General features: G+C 41.1%; 1 protein-coding gene across 8 annotated transcripts in view; it reads right to left on the bottom strand.

The window, feature by feature from the left end:
* Nucleotides 1-27601, bottom strand: part of Ssbp2 (single stranded DNA binding protein 2) — a 259573-nt gene that overhangs the window by 155023 nt on the left and 76949 nt on the right. For 7 of the 8 annotated variants that reach the window (XM_076552045.1, XM_076552046.1, XM_076552047.1 and 4 more), the window contains exons 2-3: nucleotides 23383-23455; nucleotides 9153-9214 (exon numbers count right to left, since the gene is read on the bottom strand). In XM_076552045.1, coding sequence (XP_076408160.1) covers nucleotides 9153-9214; nucleotides 23383-23455 — 135 coding nt within the window. Of the gene's footprint in view, nucleotides 1-9152; nucleotides 9215-22477; nucleotides 22535-23382; nucleotides 23456-27601 lie in introns of all 8 variants that reach the window. The other variant, XM_076552051.1, reaches the window with a different exon arrangement.

Here is a 27601-nt window from a genome sequence, read left to right as displayed (position 1 = left end):
GGGTTTCTCTGTGTAGCCTTGGCTGTTCAGCAACTCTTTCTGTAGACCACGCTGGCCTTGAACTCACAGATATGGCCTGCGTCTGCCTCCTGAGTGATTAAAGGTGTGCGCCACCGCTGCCGCCCCTGCCCGACTTTCTATATGGGATCCCCCAATAGCCACACCAGGCTGGGACTGGGTAGGTGATTTGCACTCTCCTTCCTGTCCTCCATTTCAACCACCCCTGTTAACACCCTCACCCCTGCAGCAGCCTGCTTACAGGTGCCCCCATCAACCTCCACTCCACTTACTAGAGACTCCTCCAACACTTGGTACAGACACCCCCCTCCCCCAGCCCTTTAATCCCTGTCACCCCAGACATAGTCTTTGTCCTACTACAGCATACTTGATGCTCCCAATACAGCCCCAACACCCCAGGGCCCTGCATCTTGATATGGACAAGATCCCCTTAGTTCTTTCCCACAGCCCCTCTGAGACTTTTGTTCCTAGCCCACCTCTATTCCTCTGTGACACCCACTGACCTGCAGAAGCACTCTCTACCAGGGAATCCACAGCCACCACTCTTCTCTAAGATTCGGAGAGGGCAGCAGCAACCAAGGGGAAGAGCATACGCGCCCAACCAAGCCAAGCCCAGACACCAACATCTACAACAGTCTCAGCCATCACTGCCTAGACACCATCACGAAACACAACATGAAAAGCTAGGATAACAGTCTTCCCCAGGACTCTGCTACTGTAGGCCTGAGCAATGAAGAGCAGCTGAAGGACAAGACAAGGACTGCAAAACAGCAGGTAGGAACGTGTGCAAGGACCTTAACGACGACTATACAAATAAATCCCTCAATGAAGTCTGTGAAAAAACAATGGAACAAAATCATGAAAACAGTTCCAAACACCAAGTCAGAAACAGGATCCCTAAAGAAAACCCAAACTGAAATAAAGCTGGAAATGAGGGACCAGAGAGGATACAAGTGATTCCAAGAAAAGTCTTCTCAGACACAACCAAACTGATGCACATATGAACTCCAGCCAGCCCGGTTCCCAGGTTCCCAGCACTGAGTGTAAGAGGACAGGGCTCCTCCTAACCAAGGCTCTCTCTCCAACTGAGAACATTTGCAAAGGAAAAACTAGATTTCTCCAATGGTATCTAGTTGGGTATATTAACTACACTTGAGGGTAGGCCCCATACACACGCAGCAGGAGATGGCCACACAATTGAACTAAATGGTATTCTGTTAGACAAAGTCCCTTTTGTCTCCCTCTGCTTTGTTTGAGACGTGTCCCACCATTGTGTTGTGTACTAATTATGGTTTCTGATTTTGTGTTTTTATGGGTATTTGTGTGCATGTTTCTTGCAGGTTTTTTTCTTTCTTTTAAAAAGGTCTGAATTGTTTAGGTCTTGTTTGTTTGTTTGCTTGTTTTCTAGAGAAAGAAAGAAGGGGCGTGAAGCTGGGTGGGTGAGGAGGACCCAGGAGGAGTTCGAGGAGAGAAACCATGATAAGAATATGTTGTATGAAACAAACTTCAATTAAAAAGATGAATTATTAGCCTGGGGCTGAAGAGACGGCTTTGCAGTTAGGAACACATGCTGCTGCTGCTGCTGCTGCTGCTGCTGCTGCTGCTGCTGCTGCTGCTGCTGACGACCCAAGTGCAGTCCCCAGCAGCCACAGCAGCCAGATCACAACTGACGCTACCGAAGCTCCAGAGGAACCCAACCAACACCTCTGCCTTCCACAAGCACCCGCATCCACGGACACATGGCCACCTCCGCCTTCCAGAAGCACCCGCATCCACAGACACACGGCCACCTCCGCCTTCCATGAGCACCCGCATCCACAGACACATGGCCACATGCACATAGTTAAAAATAATGAACAAACAGTTTTAAAGAAGAATCCTTAACCTTTACTGAAATGAACTCTGATTAGAAATCAAGATGCTCCAGCTCTAGTTCCCCTGACTTGAAGCAAAAGGTACGTTACTCCACTTCTGGTAAAGATGAAGAAAACCATCTATTTCATAGGGCTTATGAGGATTCAAAATGATGACACATGCAAAAGTACTTTAAGATGTTTAAAGTACTAAAAGCAAATTATTCTAACAGTCTCTTAGAGCTAATCCGATAAGGAAGAAGTTTACATTAAATGAATAAAATCTGTCTCCCATTTCTCTCCAATTCTTTGTGTTTCATGGAAGATCATTTAGTTTTTGTTTGTACATTTGTTTTTCTCTCCAGTGAATTTTCCTTGTTCTACCCATTCCTTTTCTCCCAGAGAATGCCTGTTTTTCCTCTATGGTATAATGAACTCTGTTGTTCTATCTCACTGGCATGTTTCTTCTATTTACACACTCATCACACCCCTGTTTCTGTCCCAGGTGTTACCCAGGTTGTCTTGCATGATGCTTATTAGTTCAAATGAATTTGACTAAGTAGTTGTGACTCACTGACTATCCAGGAAGGCACACCAAGAGTGGTAAGGGCCAGTCAGCCAATCACTAACAACCCTTTCTAGCCAGCCAGCTGAAGAATTCTAATGCTACTGTTTTCATGCAAGTATTTGGCTATTTTTAGCTGTATCTGATGTCATTCATTAAATTCTGAAATCACTGGAGTGCTAGCATACTGCAAGATTTGATTTCCAGCTGCCAGGTGAAATAAACTAAGTTCTTATGATAATCTTATTAGTCAATTATATATTAAGATTACAAATTTATAGACCTAAAGTTATTTTAAAAGGTAGTTTATATTTTTGTTATTAAATTAAAATGCATAGTTTTTTAATTAAGTCATCAAATGGCAGCTTTTTTTTAAGCCTGTGTTTTCAAATTCTATGTGTTTAAAAAGATCCTTACCTCAGAAGAAAGAAGTTTCTGGGAATTTTTATTTTTAAAATGAATGGAAGAAGTGGGTACATGACTCATGAGTACAAACAGGAAATAAATCTTGCAGGGGTATTTGCTCCAGAGGAAGGTAACAGACAGGCTGGGTATGCCGTGTTCTGCTGTGGGACAAACAGGACGAACAGCAAGTGATGGGGAGATCAGTGAAAAGAGAGACTGAAGGCTCAGACCATGTGCTTCCCTCTCAAGGGTAAACTCCTCGCCTCCCCAAGGCCTCCCCAAGGCCACTGGCTCTCATTTCTCCTGTACTGTGTGTGTGCGTGTATGTGTGCATGTGCGTGTGTGTGTGCGCGTGTGCATTTCATATAGCCCACTACTCCACCTCTCCTATACTTTCCATTGACTTTTCATGCTTAGGTCGTGTTCTGTGTTAACTCTGGAAACATTACACATGCCATCACATTCTTCAACTACTCAGGGTAACACTCTAGCTGAAAACATTAACTACAGTGATCTTCTAGATCTCATCTCACCATGAGTTAAGATGCTCTTCATTACTGTACCAAAATATATCAATTTAAAGTGGAAGGACTTGCTTAGGATCTGGTTTCAGAAGTCTCGAACAGTGGCCGGTGGGCTCTGTGGTTCTATGGTAAGGCAGATGTCCATCACAGTAAGAGACAGCTGCTTGTTGCAAGGCAGCCAGGACAGGGAGGAGAAGATAAAGATGCTGAGCAAAAGAGAAGGGTCCAGTTTCAAGATGTCCCTCTAAAGGTACCCAACGACTGCCAGCCATCTCTTCACCCATCTGACCCCAAGTCTTGGACTTTTTGTTCTACTGAGTAACTTCATCTCTGAACACTCTACCTGGACTGTGGTCTATGCTGCAAAGTCCCCAATGGTTCTGTAGCTATCTTAGAGCTGCAGACCCAGATCTCTCACTTTGTATGGGGCATCTCAAAATTTAACCCGTGCCAGCTAATGCATGTTCCTTTATCTAAAGGCCAACGCCCTCTCTGTACTTTACCTAGTCAATGTCATCACTGTCCATCCCACCACTCAAATCCAAAACGGGAAACCCTTTGTTCACCTCAAAATGATAAGACACATTGTTATCTGAGATCTCTCTCCTTATCACTTTTCAGCTAAATAATTACAAGCCCCCTATAACTAATCTCTACCTGTTCTCAACCTTCTTGAATCTGTCTCTATGTTGATACCCAGTACTTGTCTAAAAGCACAAAAGTAATCATGACATGTACTTGGTTTAAAATGTCGGGGCAGTAAGTCCAAAATCATCCACAGACTCCACAACTTCCTAATCTGGCCACTGCCTTGTTTCCTAGCGGTGCAGACTGTCTTTTCCTAGTACTGCATCCTCGCCAGCGAGTGGTTCAGACTCCCTGTTACTCCTTGAGTGCACGGTCAGCCCCTCTGAGATCTGCAGTAACTCCTCTTGGCCCTTGATGCTTCTTCTCATCTGACTTTCAGTCGGCTCCACTTTGCTTCCTCGGCAATGCCCTTTCTCACTCTTCCCACTGATGAGTGCTGCTCCCGTACTTACATTGTAACCACAACACATGCTCCATTAGACTTTGTGTGACCTGGTTATCTAGCCAACTACTGATCTTCCTGAGGGGAGTGTAGTTTGAATTTCATAAGTTTTTGGTAAATAGGCTTAAACAACAACAACAAAAACAAAATTCCAATTTCAAATCTTTTTTTTTTTTTTCAAGTGACAGAAAGTTATAAAATTACAACTGGTCCACTGGTTAGTCTTAGTTGAGCTACACAAGTGAGCAGAGCTATAATTACTCAAATATGTGACTCCAACAGCACCAGCATTTCCATCAGAGGTAAGCACTAATACAGGCCTGCTTCCTTCAGCAGACCACAGCCTACAAAGCCCAGGTCTAAACTCCTAAGATAAGAGAGTCATGCATCTGCTGGATTTGAATTCAGCTCTCAGTAAAAGTTTCACTTTACAAAATGATCAGGAAGGCTTATGAATCTGGCATTTTTCTGAAGGAACAGATTCACAGCTTTTTGTCAGTCCTCAGAAGACTCCTTGACTTCAACATTATTAAGCATCAATGACTCACATATATGAAGCAAATGCTGAAAAGAACATGTTGATAGTTTTATGGGGAAAAAACTAAAAAAAAAATTTTAAATAATGTATATGCTGCATTTTAAGTTCAGCAGTTAGTCTAAAATATTTATATGCCAATTAGTATTAATTGGATATCTCCAAATTAAGTTACTTAAAAGTTCAAAGCCAAGGTGTTCTTCTGAATCTCTGAGTGACAGAAAAAAATAAATAAATAAACAATGGCAGGTTTAAGAGCTATACCTTCTGATAGCTGATGTAGAAAGCTAAAGTCTAGTACAAAAAAGGCCAAAGCATGCAGGAAGTTATTATCGACCACCATGCTGTAGATTTAGGTTAACTTACTGAAGAAGGGTAAAATTAAACAGGCACAAGAAATGAAGTAAGAGAGCACCTAGAAACCCTCACTCTTCTAGCCCACTTGTCCAATATGAACAGATGTCTATGATGATTTGTATGCCACTTTATATTCATAAGCGTAAGCACACCTAGAAAGATGTCATAGGTGAGAGGACTTGATGACCTCTGAAGGCAGCTAAGAATTTAGGGCTGCAGATACAGGGGTGGAGTACTCGCCTAGTCTGCACAATACCCTGAGCTCAATCCCACGACTAGAAAAAAGGACAGTCTAGATCTAAATACCTTAAATCCATAAATTATCCAATTGCAATTTTGATTGTTAACAACATACAAGAGACTAGTCTTAAGCCTCAGCAAACAGCACAATGACCATGCTCAACTGTCGTGAACAGTTGGTCCAAGCACAGGAACCATGTTCAAACAAAGGCCTGCATCTGTTTGTGCTGTGAGAGAGACAAGTGGGAAACCATCAACCACGACTGACTGAGTGTGGCTCAAGGACCACAGAACTTCGAGGGAGACGTGCTTCCATGGAGAAGCTAAAAAGATGATGATTAATAATATGCAAGGGACCCTATGCCAGGCATTACAAGAGGCCTTCTGTTTCCTTCCTTTAAAGAAGATGTTGAAAATGAGTGGCCAAGGCAACAGGTAATGCTTCTGATAGAGATGCAGACGCAGATAGAGACACTGAGACCCCCAGCTAATCCAGTTCATCCAAATGTCTGTTCTACTGATTGCTGCTACAAAAGTGCTACTCTCTGTGTGGAAATGACTTTACATACACCAATATTAACTTGGCCCTGAACAGTTTCTAGCAAGGTTTTGTGTGTTTCTAATCTTTCAATATTCTCTCTCTCTCTCTTCCCTTCCCTCCCTCCCTCTTTTCTCTTCCCCTTTGGTCTATACATAAATACTTCAAATGATCCCTTCTAAAAATATACTACCACAATCACTGCCCTCAGCACCCTCCTCATAGGCCTCTTGTCATCCTCTGCAGAGAAAACAAGCCATGGGAACGAGAACTGGATGCCCATCCTAAACCTACACACAGCCTGGCACCTTCTCTCATGGCCTAGCAGCAGAGATGGACTTCCCTTAAGGCTCGTACAATCACACACTCTTCTCCGACCTCCACCTCTAATTACCCCCTTTGTAGTAGCAACCTCTGCTCCTCCACCACTCCTCTGTGTAAGCCCCAGAACTACGGCCACCCCTCCCTGTGCAATGAGGGGATCCCAGTCAGGGCGACATACTCTTCCAGGGGGCGCCCTTCCCTCTCACCACAGCTGAAGCTTTGGAACGGACTCAGTGTATCTACCACTGGCCACTTCCCAAGCCCTGTCATGTCTCAATCCAGTACCCGCTGGCTGCCCTCCCGACCAGTCTTGCACAGTCAGTCACTAGTGACTGCTCACCGGCTTCCAAGAGGACACATGCACCCTCACTACTCTGCCTCTCCGCCACTAATGATCCAGCAAGCTGGCTTTTTAGTTCTAAAAGTCTTATTTTGGCTTTTCTGTCACAAACCTTACAGGTTTTCCGTCTACCTTTTGAGGGACTTTATCTTCTTCATAGCCTCCTCTTCCTCTCTGTCCTTAAATGTTAACTAAAGATGCCAGTTTCTGTACAATGAGCACCGCGCGCGCACGCATGCGCTCTCTCGCTCTCTCATTTTTTTGTTTTGTTTTTCAAGACAGGGCTTCTCTGTGTAACAGCCCTAACTGTCCTGGAATTGACTCTGTAGACCAGGCTGGCCTTGAACTTACAGAGATCTGCCTGCCTCTGCCTCCTTAGTGCTGGGATTAAAGGTATGTGCCACAAAAAAAAAAAAAAAAAGAAGTGCCACCCAGCAAAACAAAGTTTTTGAAACTTCTTTTTATTGTATATGTATTGGTGTTTTCCAAGCATCAGTTCCCCCTTGGAACAGGAGTTAGAGGCCACTGTTAGCTCCCGTGTAGGTGCTGGGGGTTGAACCCAGGGAGTCTGGAAGCGTAGTCAGTGTTCCTAACCACTGAGCAGCCCCAGCATCCTTTATTCATAAGGAACATCATTCACTCCTCTTCCTCTCCTTTGAACAGCAGACCCTACAGCTACCTCACTCAACATGTCCTGTTGGAATCCTGTACCTTCAGCATGCCTGAGACACTGCACTTGAGCAAACCGGCCTATGCCTCACTGGCCACATCCCTCCATGTGAGTTGCTCTCTAGCTCGTGCCCTGTCTCACACACCCACTCTACTCTGCCCCACACTATGTCTCTCAGTGCTTTGCTGCTTCTGGACTTAATCTAGCTCCATCCGTTCTCTACTTTAAGGAGCTAGAGAGATGTTATGAAGATGCGTGAGGAACATGCTACTAACACGATTACTTTCCTACTTAAAAATGTACCTGCCTTGTCTTTATAACATATGCAAACTCCCCGGTCTCCAATCACACGATCACATCGATTCCCAATATGCTGAACTGCTTTCACCTCTTCCTGTAAACCATTCTTTTCTTCCCTTGACCTCTAGATCCTTGCCATAGTATGGTTTATTAAAACGTTTCCCTTTTCTATTTCTCCACACCTCTTTGGTTATCCCTTTATATCTACTCAAGGCCTTGGCTTCAACAGCAACTCCTCCAGTTGATGTATAGAGTGTATGTCTATCAAGTAACCTGCATATGCCCAATAAGACACTTATTTCTTGTTGCCCATTGAACTATGTACTTTTCCCAAAGACTGTAATCAATAAGAAGGTATGTTTTCATAATCAATAGGAATATGTATGCTTTCTTTACTGATGTATCCAGAGTATCAAATGTATTGCCTGGCACTCAATGAATACATTTACTGAGTTTGTTGACAATAAGCAACAAACACATTTTACTAGGTTTGCAAAAAGATGTTTGCTCAAAGCCTCACGAGTAAATAAAACTTTCTAAAAATAGCTTCCATTATATAATAGAAATACAAAGAAATGTAAAAGTATAAAAGGCATTTCCTCAAGGTAAAAATTTTAAAAAAATCTCTTTGAACAGTTCAATACCTGATGATCATTATATCAAGAAACAGGTTCTTATGAATATGTTCTTCCATCTCAAGAAAAGACAAATTCATTTCAGTACCCGATCACTGTAACTCATCCATTCCCTTTGTGTTCATTCTTTGTTCTATGAGCGACTATCTGTAAGATGTGACTAGCCTAGTGTTGATATGTCAGTCAGATCACCATCTCCTGCCTGCACTGTTCCCAAGAGAAGGGAGTTCAAAGAACAAACTGAGGGCCAGCCCAGCAACCCCGGTGCACTAATTTAGTCTCCTGACAGCCTGCAGCCCTCTCTACAGGAAGCAATCTTAGAGCTGGTGAGTAAGCTAAGAGCCAAGGAAACGTGCTGTCCTCATCTGCCACAGAGACACAAAAAAGGAGACTGCTATGGAATGAATTGTACCTTCTCCAAGTTCAGACGGGGAAGTCCTGACTCCCTGTGTGAGGGTACTTTGAGTAGTCTCTGGAAAATAATCACATTTAGCTGACATCTTGAGGGTAGGACCCTTGTGATGAGATTAGTTCCCTTGTAAGAATAAACGCAGATATCTTGCCTCCCCTCCCTCCCACCTCCACGGAAGGATATGCTGTCTATGAATGGAATTCCACAAACCAGCTCCAATTCCATTTTTATTCAACAGTAATATCTTTAAGTCAACACAAGGATGTTGGTCTTGAAGTTTTGTTTTTGTTTTCAAATACTACCTTTTAGTTGACAATTTTAGAAAATGAAAATCAAACAGGAGTAGGGGTCATAGACCTCACTGGAAGGCAGTATCAATCAGGGAATAAAATAAAATGGTACTCACCACCACCAAGAGTGTAAGAATCCTGGCGGCTCCCCCAGTGTGATGTTTTTTTCCCATCTTATCTAAAACGAATTTAAAAAAACATTAAATACTTTCCTTGTAGTACGTTTCCCCCATACATATTACCAAGCAATGTTTTTCCTCATTTAAAATGCTAAGTGATTTGAAGTTCTTCATCATTTTTGTGTTATTCTTTCTTCAAGTTTTCCAAGTACTCCTTTTACATAGTGATTAGGAGACTAAATGGGTGTGTGAGAAGATGCCACCGTAACTGTCTTGGATTTGCTTCTCACCACTTCAGGGATCAACGTTTGTGTCTTGGTGCTCCATAGGTCCGTGACCAGAGAAGCGGCTCAGCCATTAAAAGCATTCTGTGCACACCTGGTGACCAAAGTTCAGTTCCAGGCACCTACTTAAAGGGCGTTGAGGGATACCAGAGTTCTCCTTCCACCTCTAGGTGCACGCCAGGCACGCGCATTCCCCACACATGATGGGTGTGTACGTGCACATGTGCGCGCGCGCGCGCGCGCGCGCGCACACACACACACACACACACTCATCAGTAGACTGACACTAAGAATGTCTTTCCTGCTCTAGTCATTCACTAACTGCCTTCCTGTTAAGGTCTCACAGAACAGCTCTGGGAGGAGAACGAAGGGAGGAGGACGGGAAAGAGTTGCCAACATCGGGGCTGCTCCATTGGTCTGCTCCACCAGCATCGATGAGTGAGGATAACAGCCAGCTCCACTGTTTCCAGCAGAAGCCGGCTGGTTTCTTCCTGACCTAAGATGCACAAACAAAATGGAGCAAAACCTCTCCTCCAAGAGCAGTAGGTAGCCCATGAGGCTCCCTGAGCTCCTCAAGTCCCTGAGGCCAGGAAGCTCACTCCTTCCTTGGAGATCAAAACTACAGCTGTGTAAAATCTCTTACCCATGGCTTTGTAAGCACAACCTCTTTGGTTTGGTCTCTCAGTCCTGATGACTGGTTATGGAGATGAATGATTCCATGTAAACATATCACTTCAATGTTCCTTCTATGCCTTTTTAAATTAAACAGTTTAGTTATTTTCCTGTGTTTCTGCTGATATTTAGTGTGCTTTTAACTAGTGTGTCTAGATCCTCATTGATATCACCAAGCCACAGCACTTCATGAAAGAATATTTAAATTGCATTCCTTTTAAGCAGAATGAAGCAAAAGCATTAGCAACATGAACCCAGGACTAGTTAAGACTTCTTTGCCTCTGTTTTCTCATCCATAAAGTAAGCTAGTGATTACGTGCCTAAAAAGGGTTTTGAGAGGATTAAACTGGTTAGTGCCTGAAGTCACTTAAAATAGTGAGTACAGAAATAGTGGTACCTGTTGGCTGTTGAGCAGTCTGCTCTTACCCTGAAGACACTCTCACCAACAGTTGATCTAGCATCATTTTCACTATACCAAAACAGCCAGAGACACGCCACACAAAAACACTATGTGTTTAGGCTTATACTAAACAAAATTAAACTTACTCCTCAGAAAGTACCTTTGTGGATATCCTATGTACAACCGAGAAGAGAATACACTTGTAACCACACGAGGATTGAAACAGAACCCAGCCTTGAGGAGCTTCCTCCAACGGGAGACAGTCAGTCAGCAGGTGATGAGAGCAGAGCCTGCTCTTGGAGATAAGTGGACATTGGACTGTGGGAACTTTGGAGGGTGAGCTTTAGACCAGTCTGCAGAGGCCAGGGAAGGCTGCCCAGAGGAGCTTCCTCAGTGCAGAGCACTGGCAACCGGTTCCCTCCCTGCGTCTCCCCCAACCCTCTAACACCCAGGAGGAAGTGACCATGCAGTATGCATGGCAATTACTGCAAAAGCATTATAGGTGTCCTGGCTTGATTTCAGCAGGAAACTTCTGGAACAAGCTGGGTAATTGCAAGCTTGATCTAGACAGAGGAAGATCTCTGGGGAGGCCTCTGCTGAGGAGAATTCTCAGACTTCACCATCCAATCACTCATTCTCCCTCCACAGCCACATCAATGGACCATGGCTGTTTCGAGGCAAAACTCTACACAAATGCTTGTGATCCTTCTGTTGTAGTTAAAGCTGTATTCAGGAAAACAGAGGGGAAAAAAAGGCTGCTCTTCTCAGAGCTGGAGAAACGAAGGGAAGTTTACCTGGACTCTCCACTGAGCCCAGACTAGTGATCTAAAGCACCTGTGACAGACTAGCATCCTGTTAGGCTGGTCAGGGAGGAAGAGGTGAACACTGGTGCTCTTTCCCAGCAGTCCCCTGGCAGATGTCAGCTACCTGGTCAGGTTCCAAATACAGATGTGTAGGTTTTGGAGTGCTAGATGACTTAAGGGGTACCTCACTCAGTGAAAACATACAGGCCATTGTTTGGCACCACACTGGAGAACAAAGTCAGGTTCCTTTGTATTTCAAAGGGGAAGGCTTATAATTCTGGTTTGGCTTAGAGGGATAATCTCTTAGTTTTGGCAATTACAAACCAATAGAGAAGATTAAGTATGACACACTTAAGAGAGTTTCCACATAGTGGGAGGGAAAGAATAAAGGTTGTAAGAGAGATGTGACCTGATGAGTAAGCAGGAACCAGATCAAGGAACACTTTGAGACTTAATTTAAAAACAAAAAGGTTGAAACGTCTACGAGAAACATGGGGAATATTCTTCAAGACACTGGGGTAGGCAAGAAGTTTCTGAATAGAACTTTATTAGCAAAGGAATGAGCCCCAAGTATCACAGACTGGGACTACATGAAGTTAAAATGAAACCATCAGTACAGCAAACAGCCCATAGGAAGAGGGGCTGGAATCTTTCAGCGACACTTCAGATCGGGGCTAACATCCAGACTGTACAAAAACAAACACAAAAACAAAACAAACAAACAAAAAAACCTGCAGAAATTAAATGCCAAAGAACTAAAATTGCCAGCCAACAAATGGTCTAATGAAATGAACAGACAGTTTTTAAAGAAAGAAAGACAAAAGGCCAATAACTATTTTTAAAGTGTTCAACATCTATAGTCATCAGGAAAATACAAATCAAAACTACTTCAAGAGCTCATCTCACCAGCCATAATGCTATCATCAAGAAATCTCACAACAGATGATGGGGAGGATGCAGGGGCAAGAGACCCTACTCACTGCTGTTTGGGATGCCAATTAATAAGCCATTATGGATCTCAGTTTGGAGGTTCCTCAAAAAGTTAAAACTAGAACTGCCATATGATCCGGTTATTCCACTCCTGGGGGTGTGCCCAGAGAACTGTATTTCCTTCCACACAGATACTGCACTTCTTTATTTACTACAGCCAGGAAACATAACAGACAGACATCTATCAGCAGATGAATAGAGAATAAAAATTAATGAAGAAAATAAGGTTTTTGATGTGAGAGTGTGGGGAGGGGCCAGGAGGAGCTCCAGGGTCGGCAGCTATGAGGAGCTGAAGGAAGGAAAAAGAAGGGAGAAAGTAATAAAATTCTATTTCAACTAAAATAAATGCCAAATAAAAACAAAACTGACTATTACTCAGGTATAAAGAAAAAAATGAAATCACAAAATTTGCAAACAAATAGATGGACTTAGAATGTATAGTATTAAACAAAGTCACCCAAATTCAGAAAGAAGAAAAAAAACGGATGCTCTCCCTCATATGTAGCCTATAACGTAAACACCTCTAAGTGTGGGGCTACTTTCCCATTCCGTATGAAAACAAAGAAGGGGTAATCAGGTGATTAGGGAGGATTAAATCAGATAAAAGGACACATGAGTCATGAAAGTGATACAAAGCTAACAGTTTCTGTAGTCTCAACTCTGTCGTGTTTTTATTTATATAATGGGTAAGTACATAAAATGTACATGAGCGTGTAAAAGCACGCTCAATAATCAGCTAAGCCCTACAGCTTCAGAGTCGAGGCTCTAACTGGACAGTTCACTGTGCTGTACAGAGAGGTTAGAACTGAGCACACTTTTGTTTGGGTCCCTATCTTAAGTACATAAGATGTAAATGAATTGGAATTGTAAGGTAAATAACTAATGTACTACCAACAAAATAAACAAAATGTAACAGCAATCTTAAGAAAGCTAAATAAAAACCCAAGCAATCAATTAAGTTAGGAGACTAAATGTAAACAATAAACACAAACACATCATATAAATGTGAGGTAGATTTTAATTTGAATTCCCCTAAGTAGTAACATTTTTAAAAAAAAAACTGTCCATTTTTGTCTCCTTGTATCTATTAATTTCATTCGCTCATATCCTTTGGTTCATAAACACTAAGGAATATGACTTAACTAATATTGGTCAGAAATAAAACTCTGATGTCCTATAGATAGAATGTAGTTGAAAACATTTTTGTTGCTCTCTCAACCTTTTGCCTTACCAGATCGTTATGGCTTGTGTCTTCATAAAAGGGCATAAGATCATAAATGTACCCCAAACACACAAATATTCTGAGCACTGGAATTAGCCCTATCTTACAAATAACAAGATTTTCAAAATACTGTTTCTCATATTTCATGCCAGTTCACCTTGGCTTTGCATAATATGCTCATGAAACAAAACTACCACTGTTCTTATTAAAAACAGAAAGTGAGGTCTCAGTGCCAGGCACACTGGAGGTAGGGTTAGACTCATGGTCCAACCTGCCCTGCACACCCATCACCACGCAGTCTCCTACCTGAGCGACCAGCCAATCAGAAGCTCTTTCAAAGATAATGGACTCTGAGACGCTACCATATGTGTTTTCCTGATACAGTCTTTTATCAAAAGAAGCCTGAAGGTAATCAGTGAGGGTTTTAAAGCACTACATCTTATGATTCCTTAAAGAATCACAAATGCATCTCACATATCACTGCTCTCAGCCTGGTAACATATTTAATAGAAAGTGACAAGAGTTCATCTTTGCCATGTCAAATTAGAGTTCTGTACCAGAAGCAGCTCCGCGGACTTCAGACCACCGGACAGAAGAGTCTGCCTGCCTTTGACCATTACTGAACAACACTGAAGCCAGGAACGTTCCCGTAGCGAGTGATACTTCCAAACTGTCACTAGGCCACCCAGGGCTTATCTATGGAGAGAATGAAATCCTCTCACAACGGGGCAAAACGGATCAGGGAAATGAACATCAGAAACAACCTAAGAAATGTCAACAGCAAATGTAATTGCAAATTTTCATACCTATACTCCCAGAGCAGCATGAGGCCATTACAAAGAACAGGCCATATCTCCATGGAAAAGACATGCTCTCCTAGTTTGACAAGTTGAAAGGAGAACAGCATGTACAATAGGAAAATGTTCTGTTTGAAAGCAAAGGGGTGTGTGTGTGTGTGTGTGTGTGTGTGTGTGTGTGTGTGTGTGTGTGTGCAGAGTTGAGTGTGTGTATATAAAGCACATCACACCAAATTTACAACTATCTTCTGGAAAGGGGTGGCGGAAGTCTTCCATTGAAAAATTACATTCATTTACACATTTGTTGTTTAGCTACCATACATTAATAATCAGCGGCATGGATAAACGGCCAGAATATACCCATGTCAGCTGACAGTTTAGAAACACATTTGTCCCAAATGGGGATCTTCGGTTCACTGAGGGCTTCGCTGTGGGCTCCAGCTTGTCTCTATGGTTGGACAGCATCTATGTCAACAAGTTCTCTGTCTCGACTGGGTTTTCCTTCTCTGACACTTTCCTGATTAAATATCATATCCACCTCTCTTCCTATCACCACAGGCCCAGCTAGAATCTCTATACACCTGGAACTTCCATGCAGTTCTCAAAACCTGTTCTTCTGCCGTAGTTTGGATTTGGGTCCTTGTCTGTGAGTATGCTGGCTCTATCATGTAATCTAGCCTATGTTTTCAGCATTTCTAATAAGCTAAGAACCAAACACCGAGTCATGAACAAAATACGCATTAACTGATGCTTGGCTTGTGGTGTAAGGACAAGTGATGTGCTTGTTATCTCACACAACAATGCTCCCATGAATCATCTCATAAATATGGTCAAAAAGCCTAATCAAACATCCCATGAAAAATGAAGCGTGTGTGTAGTGTATAAAAATACAATACATTTTCATTTGAGGAAAATTAGAAAATAAATATTACCAATAAAGGAAAACTTTGAACCATGTGCAGTTATTATTTTTATACCAGAGATTTTTAATCTGGGTCAATAACTGGGTTACAGGATTAGTAAGCCTTTGACAGTTGGCAAAAAAAAAAGTAATAATGACACGTATTTTTCTAAGGTGAGGGCCTATTTACTATTCATCAGGTTCTTAAGAATCTCCAATTTAAAAATTAAGAACTAGCTCTATCCCCATAACTTTACAAAATAAATAAAAATGTCAAGTGTATAACATTTTATATCTTTACATATTTTTCATATACATATGTTTAAATATATATGTATTACATTTAAGTATTTTTTTGCATTTGCAAAATACAGGAAGCAACCTGAATGGTCATCTATAGTGGGCATCAAAAAATAAAATAGATCATGAAAGATTTCAGAAAATGAAATATTCTACAGCCATAAAAAGAGAATTATGACATTTTTTAAATCAACAGAACCCAAGTTTCTACATCAATGAGAAAAAAAATCCAAGTACTGAACAATATGTATGATAAAAATTCATGTCAACAACCAAAAACCAGATATGCATACATCTATTTAACTTTTTCATCTTTGCATGCTTCTAACTAGATATACTGTTACTTGCCAGGCATTGTGGCTCACATCTATAAACCCAGCACTCAGGTGACTGAAACAGAAGACTTCCCAGGAATTTGAGGCCCACTTTAGCTAAATGGCAAGTACCAGGCCCACTCACGGATGCTGCCAAGATTCAGTCTCAAAAACTAAAACCAAAAGTCAACAATAACATAAATAAATACACACCCTCAAAGCATACTGGTACGCATAGTTTACCCATGTCTTAGTTCCAGCTACCTCCGTATATACACCATTCTGTATTTAGGGATGGGATTCTGGAAATGGCATTTCATTACTTAGCTCCTTGCTGGGGGCTAGCTTTCTGCTGAGTTCTGCCTTCAGGAGATGCTAGCAGGACATCAAGAGTAGGCAGGCCTGTGGCTCCAAAAGTGAAGCAGCTGACAATTCTGGACATCAGCAACACCTATTCATAGGGATAGGGGTGTGTGTGTGTGTGTGTGTGTGTGTGTGTGTGTGTGTGTGTGTGTGTGTAGACAAGAGGTCAGTATTGTGAATTTCCTTGAAACTGTCCTCTATGTATTTCTCAGATAAGGTCTCTGGCTGAGCCCAGAGTTCACTAATTGACTACATACACTTGCTGACCACCAAATCCCAAGCACTGGGGTACAAGTGGGCTCTGCTGAACCCAGCTTTTGATGCGAGTCAAAAATAGGGTATGAACTCTGGTCTTCGTGTGTGTAAAAAGCACTCTAGTCACTGATACATCTCCACACCCCATTAACAACCCTTCCTGCAAAGCTCTGGTCTTGTCAACACGACACCTTTTCAGCAGACCTATGCCCCTTCAAGAACATCTCTACAAGTATACCGACAGGCCTCGAGCTCATGGTCTCCAAACTTTTCTCTTTTCCTAAATTCTCTCACACTTTTTAAATGTGTACCATTTAAAAAAATTTTAACAACATAAAGGATAAAACCAGTTCCTGAGTGAATATCAGGGGTATCCTATTCATTCTCAAATAAAATGCCTGAGATTTCTAATCTAGAAAGAATGTGCTGTTCCCTCTAATTTCTAAGGTGTAAGTATATGCACATATCAAACTAAATGCAAATAAATGCAAGTGAAATAAAAATACTTAAAAGTTGAAACAAAAGAAACCTAACAGAAGGAAAAATCTGACCATGCTTTGAAGTGACTAGTCTACAACTCTGCTGTTCTGTCCACATATGGCTCCCAGATTTCAATCCAGCTAGCTAACATTTCCCAGTTGTCCCTGCCACATCGCAAGTCCTCCAGTCATGTGACCGCAGGGAGCCTTACCAAATGGTCCACACTGGCAGCCTTCCATGAGCAGTCTCATCGGACAGCACTGATTTGCTTTAGAAGGAAGAAAGAGGAAAAATACATACATATATACATACATGCATATATACATATATGCGTGTGTATGTATGTGTGTATATATGTATATGTATATATATATGTATATGTATATATATGTATATATATATATATATGTGTGTAATTTTTATTGGGAAACTCCTCAATGGTTCTTTGCTGGGTTTTTTTGGGGGTTTTTTTTGGTTTTATTCTAAAGGTCATTAGAAGGTTACGAAAGGAAAGACTTTTCAGTATTCTGTGTAACAAAAGTTTTAAAAATTACAAATGATATCTTGAAAAGAAGTGCAGGATGTCTAGGAGGATTTGTTTTAATGACAATCTGGAAAACTGCAAGGAGTCAACAGTCAGAAGGCAAACTGCAGCTCAGGAGAACAGCTAGTGGGAAATTCAATGTGGCAAGAGAAAAACAAACCACAAGCCGTATCAGTTGTGTCTAATCAGTTTTAGCATCCATAAAATCCTCAAGACTTGTCCCACTGTTCTTTGACCTTCTTTCTCAATGAGTTCATGGAGATTAGGAACTCTCCAGGGAATAAAACCTTGGGACAGGAAAGGGATGAGCTGATGGGACAGCGGCACACCTTGTAATGCTCAAACGAAGCGAGAAAGCACAGTGAGAGAACTCAATGTTCCTCTACTAAGATTCACTGCCGGCAGGGCGGACTTGAAGGAGAACGGGTCATGCCCAAAGCCAGATTATCATAGGCCATCCAAGTGACAGACATCTGACACACTCATGTACACATAAGACGTATAGTTACTACTGTGCCCAGAAAGGACACAAAAATAGAAAAAACACAGAAACAACAAAATAGAGAAAAATGACTGGTCCCAAGTGTGAAAGGCAACACTGTGGAGCACTCGCTACCTTCCAGACTATTCTATTCCACTTACTGTACTAATCAATGTAAACCCTGTGCAAATCTGCCATATTATCTTCTTTCAAAATTAAGAAAAGCATCTAAGACGTGGAGCATATTCAAACTCAAGACATTTGGTTAAAAGGCACTTACAGATTGGACTCTATGACCTTCCATTAAAGCTCAAGCAACTGGCTAGCAAGTATACTCTTCTTCCTTTCTTTATGCAGGTGAAAGAGGGAACAGAACTTCGGGGCCTATAGTGTCCAATAACTGGGTACTGAAGAAGCAACCTGTTCATTAGATGTGGCAAGGCTACCATTTTTGGCCATCTTGTTGGGCAAGAAAAGAGGTTAGCAAGAGTGTAAACTGTAAAAGAAAGGGGAAAATGTATAAACTCTACAGCAGCATTTTACTCTTCTTCCCCCCTCAGGACAGGGTTTCTCTATGTAGCCCCGGCTGTCCTAGAACTCACTCTGTAACCCAAGCTGGCCTCAAACTCAGAGATCCACTTTCCTTTGCCTTCTAAGCACTAGGATTAAAGGTATGCATCACTACCCCTGGCTAGCATTTTAATACTTAATTATATATTTGTTAACAATATCCAGCCTCATTTCCAAGCACAAACATTATAAAAATTTCAAAGACCAACAGGAATCTCTCTGGATATGAGAATGCTATAACAATAAAAACACAACTAGCGATGAGCACAAAGTACTAAAGTTGACCTGGAGTTGAAAAGTTTCCAAACATTCTCCTGCAGCTGAATTTCACCGGTCGTCTTCCCAGCAGAACAGCACTGTGCTGCTATGGTTCCTAAAGAGCATCTACAGTACGGAAGTGGAAAGCCACTCAAACTATATTGAGGTTTGAGGCGGTGATTAAAGTTTGCCATACATCAAAAGTAACACTGAACCCACCGCTGCTACCTAGTTAGAGAATAGTTGGACCACTACTGTTAGTCCAGTGTTCTCAGTTTCCTTTAGACAGAGAAAAGAGAATGGAATTCCTGAATTCGTGAACGAGTGGGTCTCTGCATCGACATCTCTTTCTTGTTCCTCTTCTTGGGTCCTTTTCCTGTTTGTTTTATCCCAGTCCAGTGTGCTGGTTTTCATTTTATCTTACTATATTTTATTTTATAGTAAAAAAGAAAGGCAAAAGGAGCTGGTCTAATATAATGATGGTCTTCATCCTTCTAACCAAGAGGAAAACCATCAGAGGCAGTCCAATTTCTGACGGCTTAGGTCAGGAGCACTTGTTCAAAGATTAAGGCCCCTGAGTGGCTGGGCTGATAAGAGACACACCTTGCTTGTCCAAATGCCATGAACACAGCTTCCCCTTTAACAACCAGCCCGTGTAAGTGGAAGAAACAGTCAAGCACATTAATCTTCACTCAGAAGAACTTATTAACATCATGGTCATTATAACCTCATTGACCCTGAAGGAGAACTTGAAAATATAAACAAGTGGCTACTTTGCATTGAACCTGAGTGAAAACATTAGATTGAAGTAGCTATTTCAATCCTTTATCAGAATGCTCAATCCAAATAAGTCATTCTGCCTGTTTTAAGTTTCTTGTGTAACAGTTCTGAGAGAGGTAAAAATCTGGGGTACAGTAAGAAGGACTGCTGGACATGAACAGTCATATACAACTGAACTGCTTAAAAAGTCATTCTACAAAGAGCACCCTCTAGCTCTGTGTGGGTTCCAAGTAAAGTGAAGAGTGAAAGCGACTCTGAGGAGGTTGCCAAGCTCTAAATACTACATTCACTCATTTCTCTCTTCTGTCCTGTCTACAGTCAGGGGACCGGGTAACACAGACATCATAGCACAGACTTGATGGTGGTGTTCTTCTATTTTAAACTGCCGTAGGCTCTTCCATCAAGACGACAGGAGGAAGACCTCCTACTCAAGTATGTAATGGTCTTCCTGTGAGGGCCCCTGCAGGCTGCAGTGACATCTTAAAGACAGGAAATCCTGAGAAAGCCTTCCTAGTAAATGATGACATCCAAGTCCTTTAGGTACATAAGAGGAGAAGGGTTTAGGCAGAGCAACACAAAACGGAGCACTGCCCAGAAGACAGAGCCTAGTGGTCTATCCAGCAAACACAAGCAACTAGATACTGCAGACACTTACAATGTGAGGAAATAAAGAAAGGTACTGAAATATAACCAACTGAAGTGATCAGGAAATCTCGTGTGTGCTCAGCAAAGTGGTATCACAAACACACCCCAGGCTTCCATTTGTAGATTCAGAACACTTAAGAGAATGTATGCTCTATATTTTTAAACAATTATAAATATACAAACATGTTTTTCTATGTCAAGACTCTACACCTAGGGAGACATCCTCCCTCCTTCCTGGAACTCTTCTCTGATGGTGGACACACACTGTAGACAGCGCTAGGCATCACAACAGTTTCTCTCAAGTATATCATGTGCTTTGACCATGTGCTCCACCCCACCCATCTACCAGTCTACTTCCTTACCCAGCCTCCTTCTGCTTCCATTGTGTGTGTGTGTGTGTGTGTGTGTGTGTATGTGTGTGTGTGTGTGCGCGCGCGCACGCGCGCGTGTACACTTTTATGTAACCTACACTGTCTAGGATCTGCAAATGAAAGAAAACATGATATAACCTTTCTCAGATTGGTTTATTTTATTCAATATGATGAGCTCAAGTTGTATCTATTTTCCTAGAAAATTGCAAATTTATATTCTTCTTTATGACTGAATAAAACTTCACTGTGCATATAACCATATTTTATTTATTTATCCTTCAATTTATGGACACCTAAACAAGTAGTGCTATAATCAACATGAATGTACAGCACATCTGTGGTGACTGACCTAGAGTCCTGTAGATATAGATCCAGACGGAGTTGTACAGTGGGTCATACAGTACTTAGCTCGGTGAGAAACTTCTGGAAGTGATCTCCATAGTGACTGGAACTGTCCATAGCTCCCCACTAGAAGTTTTACCCACACCCTCACTAGAATTTGTCTTTAGCCACTACAGGGTGAGATGGCACTTCAGGGTAGTTCTAGCGTGCACTTCCCTGATTGCTAAGCATGAGACAGTTTTCTTATTAGTAGCCGTCTGTGCTTCATCTTCTGAAACAGACGTCTCATTAGCTCGTGTATTGATAGAGGTGTTTGGTGTCGAATGTTGAGTTCTCCATACACTCCGGCTGTTAACTCTCCGTGAGATGTCTAGCTGGGAAAGACCTCTCCTGTGTGCAGGGTGTCTGCTCACTTGAATGCTTACTGTACAGCGGCTCCGTCACCTCTGCAATCCCATTCAACAATTCCCGGGTTTTATTTCCTGAGCTGGGATTTAAAAAAATCCTTATCTACGCCTATGAATTGTTATCCTGAAACTTCCATGCAACGGCATTTCAAGTCTCATATTAAGGTCTCTGACACACACCTGCAACTGAGTTTTGCAAAGAATAAGAATTTAGTTTCATTTCCCTACGTATGGAAACAGACTTACCAGCACCATATTTGGAAATGCTTCCTATTCTTCAATCTATGTTTTCTACATGGTTGTCAAACATGTAAAACCATGTAGCTTTAGGGGTGTAATGCGTGGGTGCTCTATTTCATGAATCTACATACCTGTTTGGGGGCCAATACTACACTGTTTTTTGTTATCACAGACATATAATATAACTAGAAACTGGGTGCTTGACTATCTCTAGCACTGTTCTTTTTCTCAAAACTGTAACCTCGGGTTTTATATGCTCTCATGTGAATTTTAGCATTTCTTCCTATTTCTGTGAAGAATTTTGTTATCTTTTGATGGAGACTGCATTGTTTCTGAAGATCATTCTTGATAATATGGCCATTTTTCACAATATTGATACTGATAATCCATGAACATAGGGAGTGTTTTCTTCAATTTCCTTATTTGACATTTATGTTGGTTTGAATCAGAATGGCCACCACAGGGCCATATATTTGAATGTTTGGTCTGTGTGTTAATGTATGCACTCGTTTGAGAACAAAGGAATCACAAGTAAGCCATCCCTCAGGCGAAGCAATACCAGCAATGGGTTTCCCACACACACAACAAGTGGAAGACCAATGGCCGTGGAAATAACATGAACAATTTGATTTCTAGTTCCGTAACTCATTAACTTGTGTGACCCCCAAGTTAGTCATGTTCCAATTAATGAAAGGGCAATAATACGATGTATCATGCAAATTTCTTAAAAGAATTTGAAATAATAAATATAATACCCCTTGATACATGCTATGCCTACTACACAACAGAATCCAACATCCTCATTTCCTTATCATCATGTAGATTAGAGAAGAAAAATAGAGTTCTATTGTGAGAAAGCTCAGATGCAGAGCTGGAAGACGTAAAAGGGGAGCAGACACTTGCCTGTAATGCCAGCACTCAGGAGGCTAAGGCAGGTGTGATGGCAAGTTTGAGGTCAGCCTGTTTCCAACAACAAAATCAAACCAGAACAGAGAAGGAGAGAGAGAATAGAAAGAATTTGAAATAAGATTTTCAGAAATGTTTCAAAACAACCAACTCTTATTCATGTAAAATAAAGACAAACAAATCTACATTATCAAAACTTATAAACAAATGCTAACATGTTAGAAATAGGTGAAGGAAGGAAGCTTAATGTGCACACACACATATGTGTCCATGTGTGAGCATGCACTTAGGAGCATCATGGAATTTGTGTGGCGCTCAGAGGACAACTTAGAGGGATCATGCTCTCTTCCTCCACAGTGTTGGCCTGGGGATCAAACTCAGATCATCAGGCATGTCGACAAGGACTTTTACCCGAAGAGCCATCCCACTGGCCCTCATCTACATTTTCTGGAGACAGACCCTCTTGTGGCCTGAACTTTGATGAGCAGGCTGGGCTGCCTAGTCTGTTTGCCTGTCTTCACCTCCATGGTACTAGGGAATAGAAATGCACACCACCACAATCACATTTTGATGTATGTACGTTCTGGAGATTAAACTAACAGAGGCATCTCCTTGGGCCTAGTGGAAGCTTCTAAAGCAAATTTGCTTTTTTGATTATTATTGCCATGCTGAGATAACTTTCTAAGGGCATAAATGACTAGAAAATCTCCTAGAATGTTATTGAGTTGCACAGAAAATGTGTTTTGTGATACTAAAAATGCTTAACCTAAAAAATCTACAAAGATTACATTATACAAAATGCAACCTGAGCACTTACTATATAACAACTTTCAAATCATCATTCTGTATATTTTTCATTCATTTACATAGCAAATGTAATGCAAAAAATATATAAAACATACCTCTGATAAAAATGTTTGGGCCGATTTCTGAGCTCCTACATGGAGCAGATATTCATATACGTAGAGCGCTAACCTGGAAAACAGACAAGACATTCACTGAGAGGAGGAGATTTAAGATGTGTTTATCCATATAATTCTACATCAAAGACATTTTGTACTAGTAGTGACCAAAAATAAGCCTTTGCCCACGCCCTTTCAATGAGAATGTGTCTATATTCAGAAAGAAATTTAATTATACTAATGTGTTGTTTTTTAGAAAAAAATTACTAACTACATATTATTCTTACATCATCTCACTTACTCAAATATTCTGTTATACTTAATATAATCAATAGTTTAAAATAAAAAATTAACAATTCCTGAATCCCATTTTAAGGTAAAATTTTCTTTCATTAGTAAAATAGATGAATTTAATTGACTGGCTTTTATTACCTTTGACCTTTTTAGTGACAATATTGTTAACCCACCTATGTATACATCCAGCTCAAAATGTGTGTCGTATCAATGTTAACATTTGTTTAGAAGTTTCTACCTTCTACTTAATCTTTCATTTGATTATTAGGCCAATCAATACTTTAGTTTAAAAAGCATTCAAATTCACCAGCTAATCAGAGTATCATGCAAACTTCAAAGTTAATTAATATATTAATCATTTGGGGACTGAAGAATTTAAAGGTTAATACAAAATTATATATAGATTTATTACTCAAACACAGAATGTGGAGTATGTCATATATATTTATACTGCTCTCCGTATCTTGTAGATTCAGAATTTTTACACTGTACCATGTGGTTTGATTTCAGTTGAGCTGTTAAGATGTTATTCACAAACTCAATGAATTTCAGGCAGTATTTTAATGATATCTTGGACAGATGCCCAGATATCTCACAACAGTTCAGCTTCCACTGCAGTATATTTACCAATATTGAACCAGGTTTACCGTAAATAATGCAATGTAACAATAACCACAATTCTGTATGGCTACACCACTTTTCTTGCCAAGGGAATTTTGATTATTAAAGATTGATAGCATTTGCAAAAGTGATAATGTTCTTCATTCCCATGAAAACACACCAAGCATCTGTCACAAAACAGAAAATCCTGTTCAAATTAAGTTGTTCTATCCATTTAATTGCCTCTCCATTTCAAGTCAACAAATATTTTGCTGAGACCCACTAAGCACCGCCAGTAGACATTCCCAAAGTGACTCAGAGATGAATGTACACCAGTGGCAGTGAGTATACAGTACAAATGAGAAGGAAGAGTTCCTCCAGTGGGATGGCACTCTTAGGACCGCATCGCTCCCTTCCCATGCATGTACGATGGACATGCAGCTTCTTTCAAAAGCCATACCTCACAGTGGAAGTGTGGCTCACCCTGAGCACACCACTGGAAATGCAGGCATTGCAATGTGCCTCTGGTTTAAACATACATTGCTGCTAGTAAATCTGAACACCCACTAAACACACATATCTTGCACACCTTGATTCTCCATGAACCACAAAAATCATATGATTCACTGACTATGATGGCAAGTTTTACTTTGAAAAGAGAAAAACAGAGTATCTCTCTGGATAGATGTGAAGCCTCAAAACTGCTCGCCTGTGGCCAGATGCCCTACTGCTACATGAGAACAAATGTAGCTTCATGTAATCCCTTATGACTTGTAAAGCCCTGGGTCGAAAGCCACCAGGACCCACTAGGAAGGAGATGGGGCCTGTGTCAAAGGCTGAAGGCTATTCTACCAAGTGTGGGGAATATGAAAGAGACAGATGGAAGCAGAGGGACCATGATGGGCGTGTGGGGAAGAGGCAGAGTGATGACAGGGTCCACTGAAGTTTCTCACCAAGTTCCATCCTTTATACTGACCTCTTGCAGATTATTGTTTTAAGGTGTGTTACTTTTGCTTATGTTGCATTTGTTTAAGTCTGTGAAGCTGTGTTACTGTGCCTGTCTAAAACACCTGATGGTCTAATAAAGAGCTGTTTGGTCAATGGCAAGGCAGGAGAAAGGACAGGTGGGGCTGGCAGGCAGAGAGAACACACAGAAGGAGAAAACTGAGAGGAGAGATCTAACTTCTAACAGTCAGAGAAGAAGGAGGAATCCAGGGGCCAGCCACCCAGGTACACAGCAAGCCACCAAGTAAGAGTAAGAGTTACAGAAGTAAGAGAACCAGAAAAGCCCAGAGGGAAAAGGTAGATGGGATAAGTTAAGAAAAGGAAAGCTGGCAAGAAACAAGCCAAGCTAAGGCCAGGCATTCATAAATAAAAATAAGCCTCCATGTGTAATTTATTTGGGAGCTGGGTGGTGGCCCCCAAAGAGAAGAAAAAAAAAAAAACACTGATCATGTCCTAAATTAAATTTGCCTTATCCATCTGCTTTTATGGTTCTTGTATTCAAAATAAAAATAATTTTTTTAAAATAATTTGGGTCTCAGTTTCCTGAATCTGCCAAATAGAAGAACATGTTCCTTCCATTATTGACAGATATTTACTATTATAATTTTGGCTGGCTAAAATCCAGTAATATAGAACCAAGTCCTACACTGGATACCAGTGACTCCTGCTCCTGAAGAGCCCACACACAGCAGCAGTCGAGGTTTTTATCATTAAATACAGGTATTCTGTACTTCCCAACAGCTCCCCACAATAACAGCACTGAAAACACCAAGATAAGAGTATCTGAAAGTTCTTGTCTTCCTTGGGGTTATTTCTATGATGAAACACCATGACCAAAACAACTTGGGGTGGGGGGGGAAGGTTTTACTTGGCTAATACTTCCATATCACTGTTCCTCACTGAAGGATGGAAACTCAACAGAGCAGGAACCTGGAGGCAGAAGCTGATGTACAGGCCATGGAGGGGTGCTGCTTACTGGCTTGCTCATCATGACTTGCTCAGCCTGCTTTCTTACATGACCACCAGCCCAGGGATGGCACCACCAACAATGGGCTAGGCTCTCCCCCATCAATCACTAATTAATAAAATGCCCTACAGCTGGGTCTTATGGAGTCCTTTTCTCAATTGAGATTCCCTCCTTTCAAATGACTCTAGCCTGTGTCAAGCTGACATAAAACCAGCCAGCACAATTCTGGAAGGAAGATTCTGCAATAAAAGACACTGTTGTCTGAAGACAAATATTTCAAGAACTAGAGAGTGAAATTTCTCCATCTGTGCAGTAAGTCACAATTCATGTGGGTAAGATCACCCAACATGAGAGCAACACTTAATTTAGATCCAGTTGTTATCAAACAGGATGATTTTAAGAATATTGATATTACTAGTATTTGAAAGGCATAAACTTTTGAATTAACAGTTTCTCTTTCTTTTCATGGTCTTTCAGAAATTTAAGTACTTTTCATAACATACAAAATGGATATTTAACCTAATGACATAATAACATTTAAGTATATAAAATAGCAGTGTTGTAGTAAAAGGCCACTGCAACAGGTAGACCCAGTTTCTTTTCTTCTTGACGCTACTTTGATAAATGAAAAGTCCATCCAAGATTCATGAGTCAAATATCTTTAATTATGTTTCACTTCATTTGAAGTCAGTGATGACAAATGATTTTGTTTTCATTTTACTACCTTCTTTTATTTAGCAAGAAAAAGTTATTCAAGTAAACAAAGCCTGAAATTTAAAAAATAGTTATAATTTTTAAACTATTTTGGTTATATTTTATACATTCATAACTAGGTAGAGGCCATGTAGCATTACAGCTTCAGAAAAAAGCTGCCTCTAATCTCATACAATTAGCCTACCATGATCATATTGACTGTGTTTTCCTATAGCCAGTACCTTAAGAATATGTATCCAGCAAATACCTATGAATCAGTCATAGATATGGCACTTAAGGAATCACTGGGTTTCACCCTCTCCAGGCATTCAGGGGCAGAAAAGTAAGATTGTCTCTTAGGTACCAATTCTAGCAGAGCATCTCCTCAGAACACTTAAGATTTGGTTTCTTTGCTATGCACACTGGTTACAGGACATGAAGAAAGCAAGTTGGCACTGACCAAGAAAATGTCAACCCTAGTGGCTAGTTTTCATAGTACCAAAGAAGGTGCTCTTCAGGACAGTAGGAGACAAGTCATCATTAGTCTCACCCAGCTGGGAACTCTGGGAACTACAATAATGACCCATGGGCGCAGTGGTGGCACAAACATCAGCAAGGCAGTCAACTACTTTCTAAGTGGACTGAAGGCCCATCCCACCT

This window comes from Peromyscus maniculatus, chromosome 15 (genome assembly GCF_049852395.1).
Source record: "Peromyscus maniculatus bairdii isolate BWxNUB_F1_BW_parent chromosome 15, HU_Pman_BW_mat_3.1, whole genome shotgun sequence".
NCBI classification, from domain to species: domain Eukaryota; kingdom Metazoa; phylum Chordata; class Mammalia; order Rodentia; family Cricetidae; genus Peromyscus; species Peromyscus maniculatus.
This window is presented reverse-complemented; position numbering and strand designations above follow the sequence as displayed.